At 40.2% G+C, this 12434-nt stretch overlaps 2 protein-coding genes across 3 annotated transcripts in view; one reads left to right on the forward strand and one right to left on the reverse strand.

Annotated features, from left to right (window-relative positions):
- LOC117429551 (G2/mitotic-specific cyclin-B2) lies at positions 1–3918 on the forward strand. Its single transcript, XM_034049175.3, has 9 exons — positions 1–186; positions 824–943; positions 1033–1146; positions 1462–1629; positions 1971–2129; positions 2393–2629; positions 3015–3155; positions 3325–3435; positions 3649–3918. Exons 1-9 carry the CDS (start codon positions 163–165, stop codon positions 3760–3762), a joined length of 1188 nt encoding a protein of 395 aa, XP_033905066.3. The 5' UTR covers positions 1–162; the 3' UTR covers positions 3763–3918.
- A 774-nt stretch (positions 3919–4692) lies between these two features.
- The window catches only part of LOC117429550 (unconventional myosin-Ie), a 49500-nt gene continuing 41758 nt past the window's right edge, over positions 4693–12434 (reverse strand). Inside the window, exons 22-29 of one of the 2 annotated variants that reach the window (XM_058998785.1) lie at positions 11701–11846; positions 11030–11176; positions 10680–10837; positions 10028–10114; positions 9608–9833; positions 8998–9033; positions 6918–7087; positions 4693–6644 (exon numbers count right to left, since the gene is read on the reverse strand). In XM_058998785.1, coding sequence (XP_058854768.1) covers positions 6568–6644; positions 6918–7087; positions 8998–9033; positions 9608–9833; positions 10028–10114; positions 10680–10837; positions 11030–11176; positions 11701–11846 — 1047 coding nt within the window. In that variant the 3' untranslated portion in view covers positions 4693–6567. The remainder of the gene's footprint in view (positions 6645–6917; positions 7088–8997; positions 9034–9607; positions 9834–10027; positions 10115–10679; positions 10838–11029; positions 11177–11700; positions 11847–12434) is intronic. The other variant, XM_058998786.1, reaches the window with a different exon arrangement.

Below are 12434 nucleotides of genomic sequence, written 5' to 3' on the forward strand. Positions count from 1 at the left end.
GTGTTGTGAGCATATAGCTTGCTTAGACAGACAGTGTGGAAGTCGCAGTGGGTTAAATTTGGAAGATTAGAGTAATCATTTTAAAGCTTTTTTTTTAGGTCTTGTAAAGCAGTTTTTATTTGCTCAGTTCTCTTACCGTTGCCCAAAGCCAACGCAGAGAAGATGGCTTTCGCACGTCGCATTGCTGTAAGTGGAATTGTGTTTGAAGTTTACTGTACATAGTTAAAACTTAATATTATCGTTTTTACAATCAAAATTAAAACAGACTGTAATGAGCTGGTTTGAGTTTACACAAACGCCTTCGATTTTTTTTTTTATAGTCTAAAGTGGTTATGGTGCACTTGTTTCTAGCAGAGTAACTTCCTGCAGTAAATACAGGTTGGCCCAAGACCGTGTTTGCTATGCGGACCGAGCTTACTGGGGGTTGAGTTTGTGAATTCTTGTTTAAATAGAACTCTCATGCCTATTTTCTCGAAGCACCTATTATTATTATTATTATTATTATTATTATTATTATTATTATTATTATTTATTTATTTTTTAGCAGACGCCCTTATCCAGGGCGACTTACAGTCGTAAACATATACTAAAATAATGAGCACCTAATCTTGATGGGCAGCTCTGTAGCACAGGCATTACGGTACATATTTGGATCCAAATGTGTTTCACTGTAGCCGTCAAACTTTCCTGACTAGTCCATATTTGCAATACCTGGCAAACATTCAGCCCTGCCCATACTGGTTATGTTGGAACGGGTGTCAACGGTAGACTTTCAGATGTGTTTTTTAAATGCTACATTGTGTAACAATTTTTTGTCTGATAGAACACCAGGGATGTTGAGAATGCCCTACTCACCAAGGCCAAGGCTCCCATGGGAACTAGGAGGCCAGCGCTGGAAGAGATTTCGAGTAACAAGTTTGCAACAAAGGCACCACTCATCAAGGTATCTGCAATTTCAGCATCATTGGTATCTCCTCTTACTTTCATAAAGTAACATCCTGCTGAAGCTGTCCTGTCTGTCCTTGTATTTAGAAAACCGAGCGCTTCCAAGCTCCTGCAGTAAAAGCAACCAGGCCAGCAGGAACCAAGCCGCCTGCTAATGTTGCACCTCGGAAACAACCTGCTGCAGTGGAGAGAGTTGTTCCAGTAAGTATTTTTATAATTTGGTTTATAAATGTGTGATGCCCATAGCCTTGTATACTAATACATGGATATATTTTGTGGATTGATACTCCAAGATCCTCTGCAGAATCTACTGGTAGTTGCATGTTCTGCATTAGGAGGATTTGTGGAGTGTGGCTGAGCAGTTATTAATCCTGGTAAGTGTCGTGGTTTTAAGGGGTAGGGTGGGAGTTCTATACATGCAAGATGGGAGGAAGCTTCCTGGTATAGCCATGCATATAGCTTGCATATGTCTGTCAAGATGGGTAACTGGTAATTAAGTAAATTGTTTGTCATAAGGTTTCTCCACCCCCAATGGATGTCTCCATGAAGGAGGAGGAGGAACTGTGCCAGGCTTTCTCTGATGCCATGTTGGATGTAGATGACATAGATGCTGATGATGCAGAAAACCCCCAGCTCTGTTCAGCATATGTAAAGGATATCTATCAGTACTTAAGGCAAATTGAGGTATATCATTTACTAATTTTGTTTCTGCTACTTGTAGCTTTTTTTTTTTTTTTTTTTTTCAAAACGATAACAAGTAGTTGTCATGCTGTCAAACCTATAAATACCTCCAATGTTTTGATTCAAACACAGGCTCCCTTGAGAGATGTACAACATATCGAAACGTTGGGCAGCTGGCTCTTTGAGCTAAAATATATATATATATATATATATATATATATATATATATATATATATGCATATTGCATATTTCATATTACATATTACATGTATATATATGTAATATAAATGCTAACTGGTAAAGCACTTAACAGCTTTTTTTAATTGTATCTATAAACCTACAGGTGCAGCAGTCGATCCGTGCCAGGTATCTTGAAGGTCAGGAAATTAATGATCGTATGCGTGCCATCTTGGTTGACTGGCTGATTCAGGTCCACTCAAGATTCCAGCTGCTGCAGGAAACTCTCTACATGACTATTGCTGTACTTGACAGGTTCTTGCAGGTGAAGTGTTTTTTGTTATTTATCTATTGTGGCTTAAGAGCTATATGAATTTTGAAAACTAGTCTCCAATAAATAGCTAACCTATAGTCTGGGGATTAAAGCCTTCATATTGGGGCAAGCATTGTATTTCAATTTAAGACCCGGCAGTGAATGTATCCTGAAGAATGACATCAGTATAGTGATCCCAAAGGAGGCCTAGCTTGTAGGAAAATGGGTTTGTTTCATTTAAATTGCTGTGGGCTAAAATGAAATTCTTTCACCAGGTCCAGCCCGTTTCTCGCAAGAAGCTTCAGTTGGTTGGTGTGACAGCCATGTTGGTTGCTTCAAAGTATGAAGAGATGTATGCTCCTGAGATAGGAGACTTTGTCTACATCACAGATAATGCTTTCTCCAAATCTCAAATCCGTGAAATGGAAATGCTCATTCTGAAGGAGCTGAACTTTGAGTTGGGACGACCACTTCCTCTGCACTTTCTCAGGAGGGCTTCGAAGGCTGGCTGTGTAAGTGTGTAGAATAGTTAGGGCTTCATGTTTTGGGGTTTTGCTTGATTACATGACTGACTTCCCTTCAGTTGAAGATTCTGGTTCCTAATTCAATTCAAAAGCTGTGGACTACAGAAGTCGCTTAGTTTTTTCCTACATATCTTGACTGCGCCTTCTGTTTTGATAAGTTTTCAAACAATGACAAATTGGCAATTGCTCCCATCCTGCTTTTTTCATTCAAGCAGTTGCCTAGTTTACTGTTGTGGTTTTGTTTTCACTAACAGTAGTCCTGACATTCTCAAACATAAAATACCAAGTACAGTGTAATCTGATGCAAGTCCATCTAGAAACTCATTGATTTGTAGAAGCGTGTACTTGTGGCTTAATATCTTTTCCACTGCAGGCTGATGCTGAGAAACATACTCTAGCAAAATACTTGATGGAGCTAACCCTGGTGGACTATGACTTGCTGCACCGACACCCTTCTGAGATAGCAGCTGCTGCCCTTTGCCTATCTCAGAATCTCTTGGATGGAAGCAAATGGGTAATTTTATTTAATTTGCACTCAAACCCATCTGTAAATGCAACTGGGGTCAACAGTTGCTTTTAAAGTGTACTCAACCTGTTAACCCACACCACACACCATTTGCATGAAAAGCTGACCAGGTGTTGTACCTGGTGAAATTCATATTGACCTGTTTTGCTGTTTTCAGTCCATGGCCCAGCAGTGCTACACTGGTTATTCGGAAGATGATTTAAAGTCCATAATGCAGCATATGGCTAAAAATGTGGTGAAAGTTAATGAAGGCTTGACAAAGCATACAGTAAGTAAATAAAATAATTAAAATGCTATGGCTCTTGGTGGGATATCTATTTTTGCTTGCAAAACACATGATTGAGTGCCAGCCCCCTTCCTTAAGGACTACGTAGTAACTGACACACTCTGCTCCTAGTGGATCTGTCAAATGTGTGGGTTGGCTTTCACATGTTAATTTCTTTCTCTTCCTTCCCCCCCCCCCCCCCCCCTTTGTTTGCAGGCTATCAAGAACAAATACGCAAGTAGCAAATTAATGAGAATCAGTGCAATTTCACAACTGAAATCCCCTGCCCTCAAGGCACTTGCTGCACCACTACTTGGTAACATCTGCTAGGATACTCTGTAAAATGAACTACTGTTTGCACTTTGTCAACCCAAAAGCCTAACTGGGCAATGCTGCTTTGTAAATTTGTTTATGTATTTTAATTCAGGTCTTGGATTGTGTTAAGTTTGTTTGTACAAAAATAAAGTTAACTTTTTTTTTAAAAAAGCATGAGCCTGAGCCACTTCTCTTAATGGTGTGGTGAGATTACTTTTGTGTTCTAGGAAAGAGCTATTGCGGATTCTAGGGAACTTGTTATAGTGAACAACTGAGTTCAATAATGGAGGCTTTTTTTTTTTTTTTTTTTTTTTTATATATATGTAAACTTCAGTTTTACAATATCTGTAATCATGTTAAGTTTTTAGTAGTGCATGGCAATTGTTTGCTGTTGATTAGACTATAAGGTTGAAAAGAGGTATTTACAGTTTTGGAAAGCATTATGTTTTAAGGATCAGTATAGCAGGTCACTTCAGTTGTCCTTGTAAGTCGATTAGTTTCACATTTCACACCCTGTTTTAGATTTGCCCTTTTATGGTTTTAGTGTTTGGTTTTAAAATGGTAATTTTTACTGTGCTGTTTTAATCTAACTAGGGTTGGTTGGTCTGTTAAGATAGGATGGTTCATGTAGGTAGACCTGCATTTCCCAAAGAAGCACACATACTGGAAATGGAGTACAAAATTATCTTGAAGACAGATGACCCTTTGCTGGAGACTATGAATATCTGTAATGCACCATAACTGATTAAATAAGATACCAGAGTGAATAATGTGATGCATTTATTTATGATGTTATTGTCAGCACACCTCCTAAATTGTATATCTGTGTAACAAGTGAGCTTTTACTGCTTTATGGAATAGCGCCTCTTGCGTACCAGGTTTTATTCTACCAACAAAAACAAACAAAACTAGAGAGAATAAGTGCAATGAGTACTGCATTATACATTTCTAGCATATAACATTTTTATAAAGGATCATATTTTATAATGTACAAGTAAGAGACAAATGGCTTTTTACACATCAGATTTCAAAAATATGGACCAGCCATATCAAAGTATTTTGAATGAAAAAGGCACTTGTATTCTGAGCAGCACCTTTATGGGTTCCCAATGGTGCCTTCACGCTGGATTCATAAACGTCATGAGACAGTGTCTTGGGAACTCTTCCTCATTTTGCTAAACCATATTTTGTAGTAAGCGATGAAAATAAATCTGTTTCTTCCATTAACCACTTACGTTTTGGGCTTGTGCGTCTCAAATATCTCCAGTGTTCTCTCCTGCATTAGAAATCGATTCTAAAAATGTACCATGATAGTTTTAAAAGCACTGGAATTAAGGAAACCATCATCGCTCTCTACAAAGCTTACAGGAGGATTTATAGACTGGAGTCACTTTATCATTCTTGGCAGGAACTTCTATATGTTAAACAGTTGGAGAGACTCGACTATAGATTTTAATGCAAAGCTGTTCTCTTCAGGAACCCTCCACAATGGGTTTGCTCACATTCAATTCCCAAGCGCCTTAACTACAAATCTGAAAGCATTTCCCCCTTGAACAAAACATGAACAGTTAACCGAACTGTGATTCAAATTGTTAGTGGCTCAAGAAACACATCCAGAGCGATGATATTTGAAAAAGCGAGTTGCTGTTGCATTGCAGGAGTTTTTCCTGAAGCAGTTTCAAAAGTCAATGGGCCAAAGTTAACACATACAAGTTATTTACAGGAAAAGGTATATTCTGCCCCCCTCGGGAGAGGTGATGATAAAGTGCTTCAGCAATCGTTCCATGGTTTCTTTCAGTGTCTCGTTCCTCCACACACTAGGTGAGGTTGTCAAGCTAGGCTCCATAGGACACCATGATCCCTAACCAGACTGCAAGTTCACTTATACACATGTTTACCAAGTGGTGTTCAGCAGTGCAACCCGATTCTTCAAATCGGGAGTTTTGCACCACCTTCAAACAGGAGATGCTTAGTAAAGTATAATGGTAGTATAAACAGCTGGAGTGTCTCCTCATGCAGGGGGAAAATAAGTGTTTCTTGAATGTTTGATAGGCATGGTCGATGGAATAAAGAGGAAAGTGTCATTGACCAAAAAAAATGGTCTGCATAGTATATTGGTCCTTAAGTTTTTCTTCCTATTATAACAGAATAAATACCATTTGATACACTAATGATGCATAAAAAAAGCAGTAAGTTTACAACCATAGTTCCCCATTCCATTGTGTTCAAGGAAAATAGAGTACATAAGTTCAACATCATTACAGTGACGACAGCTACTGCAGGACTACTGTTTTTTTACAAGATCTACGGGAAAACTATCAATGTCAAGGGTAAAGCTTGGTAGCACAAATACCAAGTATTCACTTTGGCTTGGCAATACTATTTATCATTTCAAGTATAGCAGCAAATATATTCAATCGTTTCTTTGTCTAGAAATCTGGATAGGAACAATACGACAGGCAACGTAAAGATGCCAAAAAGAACCTTCAAATCATGGTCCCAGATATTTCAAGAAAATAACTCAAGATACCTTCATTATATTTGGACGGAAACAAAAAAAAGAAGAAGCTATAAATACAATAAATAGTTTTGTTCAGTGCTCACAGCAGGTGTGTAGCTAAGCTAAGTCCAGGAGGGAATTGGCCGTCTGATGAACTGTCCTCAGACTCAGCCCGTGAGCCGGCCGTACTTTTCTGTTGGAACAGTTTTCAAGCACCGCTTGCTTTGCGCAGGTAAAACAGATATCCCACATGTTCGCTTTCTTCTTGGTTTAGACGGTTGACATTCCTTCATTGGATTCTAGTACTGTCTAGAACAGCACTATATTTTCGTAACGTAGTTATTGGGGAATAACCCCTGTTTTCCTCGTAGTCTCCCCATCCACCATCCTGAGGCATCTGTTAAACAACGAAAGACATTGAAAAACATACCCCCCACCAGAGCAGTTAAACAGAATTGATAGAGGAGGAACAAAACAGAATTGACCATTCCTCTGAAAATCGTGTTCACCCACTTTTCCATTGGAACTGGCTATACAGGATTTGAAAATCACTATATCCAATACTGTTATTAACTAGTACAAAACTCATTTCTACATTTTTTTTTCATCTTCTCGATTCTAGACGCAATTAGAGGCTAGGAGGTACAGAAGTTTAAGAAAACAGACCCACCTTCTTTTATGATTTCTATGATGTCGTCGGCGTTGAAGCTGAGCTCGTCTGTGTCTTGGGCATCGTAGGCGTACAGTGCTTTGCACTGGGGCACCTGGGGCTTTGGTTTGGGCAGGGGCTTGGGTCTGCCGCCGCCAGGGGTGGGGCGGCTGGTCATCTGCCTGTGAGCGCTGGCGAGAGGAGGGAGAAATAGGAATTAAGTCCAAACAATAAAATTAAATAAAAAGAAGATCAGATTAAAATGCATCATTTTGATTAGAGTGTTGCACTGTCTTGTCATTTTTTATATAAAAAGGATTTTTATTGTTAGAGGAGTAGCAAACTTGAAGTAGCAGTTACTGTTAAGCATGATTACCCAGATGTCAAGGACAAGCTTTAAAATGCAGATCTACGAGACATTCTACTGGCCTTTCTTTCATCACAAGCACTTCCATATCTTCTATTGGTTCTAGTTCTTTCAGAAATCTTTCATATATATTAATTATAAACCACGGTTTGTGATCACTGGATGGCTACATGGTTACTGATTTCGAAAAAGAGTTGGATTAACACTCAAAATACGATATCAATGCTTTCAACCTTAGGTCCAAATTAAAAAAAAAAAAAAAAAAATCCATACTCAAGTTCAGTTCAAGGACAAACTGAAGTAGGGTGCATAATGAATAAGTCTCAGCCAAGCCTGGAAGTGAAGCATAGAAGGCTTGGTATCTCAATACTAAATGACATTTTCAAATTCCATTTTAAGCCAGTAGGTGGCACTATACCCTTTGGAAACAGCATTACCTTAACTATCAAAAGCCTTGCTTAGTTATAAAGTACAGTATGCAAATTCATTTATTTACTCAATCTATTAGTTGGACTAACAAAATGGGATCAGAAACAAAACCAAAAGATAAAGACACCCCAAAAAAAACATTAAAACCAACTTTTTTCTTCCTTAAAAGTATTGGTACACAGGCACCTGGTTTGTTAAACGCTTTGTTCATTGAAAAAAAAAAAAAAAAAGTTAACAGCCCAGAAAATAAGTTCATGTATCAACGTTCTCAATCAATGAACAGTGCTTGTTGAGTTGTGGTGACGCATTATAAAAGGAATGTGGCCACTAAAAAAGAAAACATTTCCAACATCTAACTGGATCACCGTCAGCATCTCAGAGCGATCAACTAAACCAGAGTTAAAGAGAGTTAGTAGTTTTCTAATTAACCCATTGGAGTCACATTGTGAAGTACCGAGCACCACTCCTGCCAGGACCCTCTTGAAATTAACAAGTGTTCTATCCAGGTTAAATAAAGGAAATTGGTAAATTTAGTATAATCAGATCCAAATGTCTGTCCACATTTCTTTGTTGGCTTTACTTCCATTTTTGTAACAAAATACATTTGAAATTGAGATAATAGGAGTGTTTAATGAGAATTGCTTGAGAGAATTGGAAACCAATGGGCTAATACAAGAGAAACATCACTGGAAGTGAGCCAGCCTTCAGTGTTAGAAATGTTGTTTCTTTAAACCTCCCTCAGAACGGATGGCATTTTAGACCCTTTACTTACCATCTGTTTCAGCCGCTTTCTAAAATACAGACGAGTCCAGAGAAAGCGTCTTCAACCGGGTCTAACTTAACTGACTGCTGGTTCAATTCAGTTTAGCTGGAGCCAACAGCCTAATCCCTATCTGACTGTCACTTTGAAGTTTACTTTCTGCCTCCTTCGTTTTGTTATGAAACCTGCCGTGCCAAACATGGGTGTTAACTTTTTTTTTTGTGTCTTTAAATGAGTCCCAGGGTTTGTGATAATTACCAGGATGGGTAAAACCCTGCTCTTGTCGTGCCACTGGTAGTTAGAAGTAGTTTTAAAAAAAAGAAAGCTAGTGGAGAGAGAGAGAGAGAGAGAGAGAGAGAGAGAGAGAGAGAGAGAGAGAGAGAGAGAGAGAGAGAGAGAGAGAGAGAGAGAGAGAGAGAGAGAGAGAGAGAGAGAGAGAGAGAGAGAGAGAGAGAGAGAGAGAGAGAGAGACTACGGCATGCTACTGCACACTACAATTGCTAGACCACAACCACCACCCAACAGAAATGTTCATCATGACTCACATTCCTCCATTTGACGTTGCCTGTCCAGCTCGGGTACTACAAAGGAACAGATTTATCCAAAATTAAACTTACAGGCCTGCTCAGCAGAAACAGGGGCTTTGTTTTTTTACGCGTATGTTTTCACGGATTCAGACCGAGCTCACTCAATGTCCCCTACCAACAGTTCAACAGAACTCAGTAGTAGCACTAATACACACTGTAGATGAACAACAGGAATAACATTCTAAAAGATTCTTCATCTAAGTAGATTATACCAAAAGGACATGTACAATGGTATAACGCTATAATTTCAGTTTGATAAAAAATAGTTATGAGATGATTAATACTGGTTTGTACATTTAAAGCTGTATGACGCTCCTGAAACAAGAAAAGTACTGTAAAGCAAAGGGATGTTAATAGGAGAATCCAGCAAGACTTCTGTGAGCTTCTACTGGTGTAAACAAATAGTTCACTGCTTATATAACACACTGTATGGAATTGTAGGGGAGCGGTATCCACCAACAGGCAAAAAAAACCACATTAATTTACAACAAAGCTGTTTTTTTACAGTAGTCCCTTCACTGAAGCGGAGAGCAGTGACTGCCCTGGACAGTGGGGGCGTGGTTCTTACCCTGCTGCTCCCTGCTCTGGTACCCGCAGGAAGTCCAGGTTGGGCTGCTGCCGGTTGTTCCTCTCTTTGGCGAGGCTGATTGGCTGTGGCAGGGCGGGTCTCTCCATCGTGCCGGAAGAGGTTCTCTGCTGATTGGTTCGGTGGTTTCCGGGGGCCGGCCGATGGTGGGAGTTGTTATATACGGACTGCAGCACTCCATTCTGGTGGGAACCTGCCTTTGTGTTACCTGTTAAAGTATTAAAATGACAACAGGGGGATTTCTAAATGGGGCTTCTTTGTATTCTAGAACACATTTCAGCCTGTCAGCACTCCTTTATAGACAACACAGGGATTAGAAGGTAGATTGGTCTGATGGCTGCTCCCTCGCTATGACATCATCACCCTGTCATAATGCTCTATTGAACAGCATGGTACCCTTACCTGGAGGTGCTGGGGCGGCTCGGGCAGGGAAGTTTTGCTGCTTTCTTGAAACGCCTCTGCTCTGTGTTAAGCTCTTTCTGGAAGGGCCTGGAAGCAGTCAGTTGAAAATGATTACCTTTCAAAAGGCAGATTGCACACACAAACTTCAGGAATACACTTTTTTTGTTGCTCCTTATGCCTATGTAGCTGTCATCTAGTTTTATGCATAATAACTGATTACACATATCTGGCAGCTTTGCCACATGATGATACGGTACAGGCATACAGGTACATGTGTGGGCTATTAATGTGTCACTTTGTTTATTGATTTAGTATGGTTTGGGCTCATCTGCATTAGAAGGCCTGCCTGCTACTAATATGCATTGCTGGCATGCATGAGAGTCTATGCACTACTACTCTATGTTGGTAATCTACAGAGAAAAGGGGCCCAGTGTTGCTCTGTGCAGTTTTAATCAGTCCATTATGTGCCTCTGAAGACTGTGGGTCCTGTTACGTGGTCATATTTTGTATGGTTTGTGATGGAGCCACACACAATGGTAAACAGGTCGCTTTGGAAATCTTTACATTAAAAGAATGAATTACGAGGTAACACAGGGTCATTAACTGTGTGTTCATAGATTAAACAAATAAAACCTCGATGCAAGTTACTCACGTGTGTTCTTTGGCAGTCCGGGTCCAATGCTGACCTGCAGTGTTTTACTGGTGGGTTTGAGTAGCGCCATGTCCCCCTGACCCAGGCTGAACTGGACCTGTCGGGAGCCTCCAGCACTCCAGGGACCCCAGTTCTCCTTCTTCAACTTCAATTCAAGTCTGAGTGCAAGAAGGACAACGAATGAAAACAAGGGGAAATTCATAAGAGATCCTGTATTTACATGAACAACCATTGCACGCCATAAAAGTGTTACGGTACTAACAATTTCAGTTGCTAATTAATAAGGCCTACAGATGCAACAATATATTCTGAGGCAGGACTGGTTACGCCACAGTGTCACAGCTACTCACGTATTGCTGAACTTCAGAGGTAGCTTCCTTTGGGTCCTTTCCTCAAATCTCTTTGCCAAAAGGCTGATGAACTCAGTTTTGAACGTGCACTCCAGCAGGCTGTCGTATTCCTGCTCGTGGAGGATTAAGAAGTCATCCTGCAAGGAGCTGTAGGACACCACAGGGAAGAGCAGAGTTACAAGAGCGGGCAAATAAGCAGGTATGAGGTCAGCCAAAGTATAGGCCTGTGATTTGAAGAAAAAAATAATCGGTATCAGTGCTAAACACTGAGGCTGCTATTGTAGGCCTACTTGGGGAACCAAAGATCCCAAACATTTTTTGCTGGAAAAAGTCCTTTCTACACACGCAAAATGAAGTTGCTGCATACATAGCTTACATCCACATACTTGAATTGCTGCAGACGTAGCTTGTTTGATGGAAGGTAAGCCAATCATTAGGAGCATGTGAAGTGTTGGCGACCTCACACACCGCAAGCAAGCACCTTAACCGCTATGCAACAGAGCCAGGCTCGTCTGCATTCATGCTTCTCATCTCATTACACTGACAGGAGGCAGAATCTGTAGCGGCAGTTTAGAGGTTCGGGCTGGTCGTTTAGAGGTTCGGGCTGGTAGTTTAGAGGTTCGGGCTGGTAGTTTAGTTTAGAGGTTCGGGCTGGTAGTTCCACTGCTTACCTGAGAGACACTGCCAGGATCTTCTCCACTTCAACCCTTCTTTTCAGCACCTCCATCACTAGGCCTCTGTCAGGACCCTGTTTCACCTTCTCTCGGCCGATAAGGTAAACACTCTTGGGAGTCAGGATAAGGTCTCTCTTTATATCCTGGAAACCAAGGGAAGCAGGGTTGTATAATATTAGATAACCCTAACATGCAGTGTTGAAAACCACATACTGGCAAGTGACCATTACTCCCACATGGGAATGGCATTCAAGAAGACACAGAGCGACTCGGAGAGACACAACGCCTTACTAATTACTGCTGTTGGTAGTGAAAGTGTCAGCTCTGTAGGAGCTGCTTCTTGTCTGCTTTAAAACTGAACATTAGAAAGCATCGTTTTTAAAGCAGCAGCTGAGGTTTCACTATCGAACAGCCGTGTTAAACCCACTTCCTTCTTAGAAACCACTCTTGGTTGTGGTAAAAAGGCACACTGGCTTGATTGTAAAAACATTGTTGCTAATACTTACAAGAATTTGCTTAGACAAGTTAGATATGTCTCTGGTGTGTTCTAAGTTTAATATATCAAAAGCCTAAAGAACCAAAAAAACCAGTCGTTCTATTAATGTTCTTAATGTTCATGAAATACTTGAATCATCTAAATGACTGAAATGCTTTCATTTCAGGTCTGTTGCCTGAAAATGAACTTTGACTCGGGGTACATTTTAGATAATGCACACAATGTAATGTAATCA

The sequence above is a fragment of the Acipenser ruthenus genome, chromosome 24 (assembly GCF_902713425.1).
Source record: "Acipenser ruthenus chromosome 24, fAciRut3.2 maternal haplotype, whole genome shotgun sequence".
In the NCBI taxonomy this organism is placed as follows: Eukaryota; Metazoa; Chordata; class Actinopteri; order Acipenseriformes; family Acipenseridae; genus Acipenser; species Acipenser ruthenus.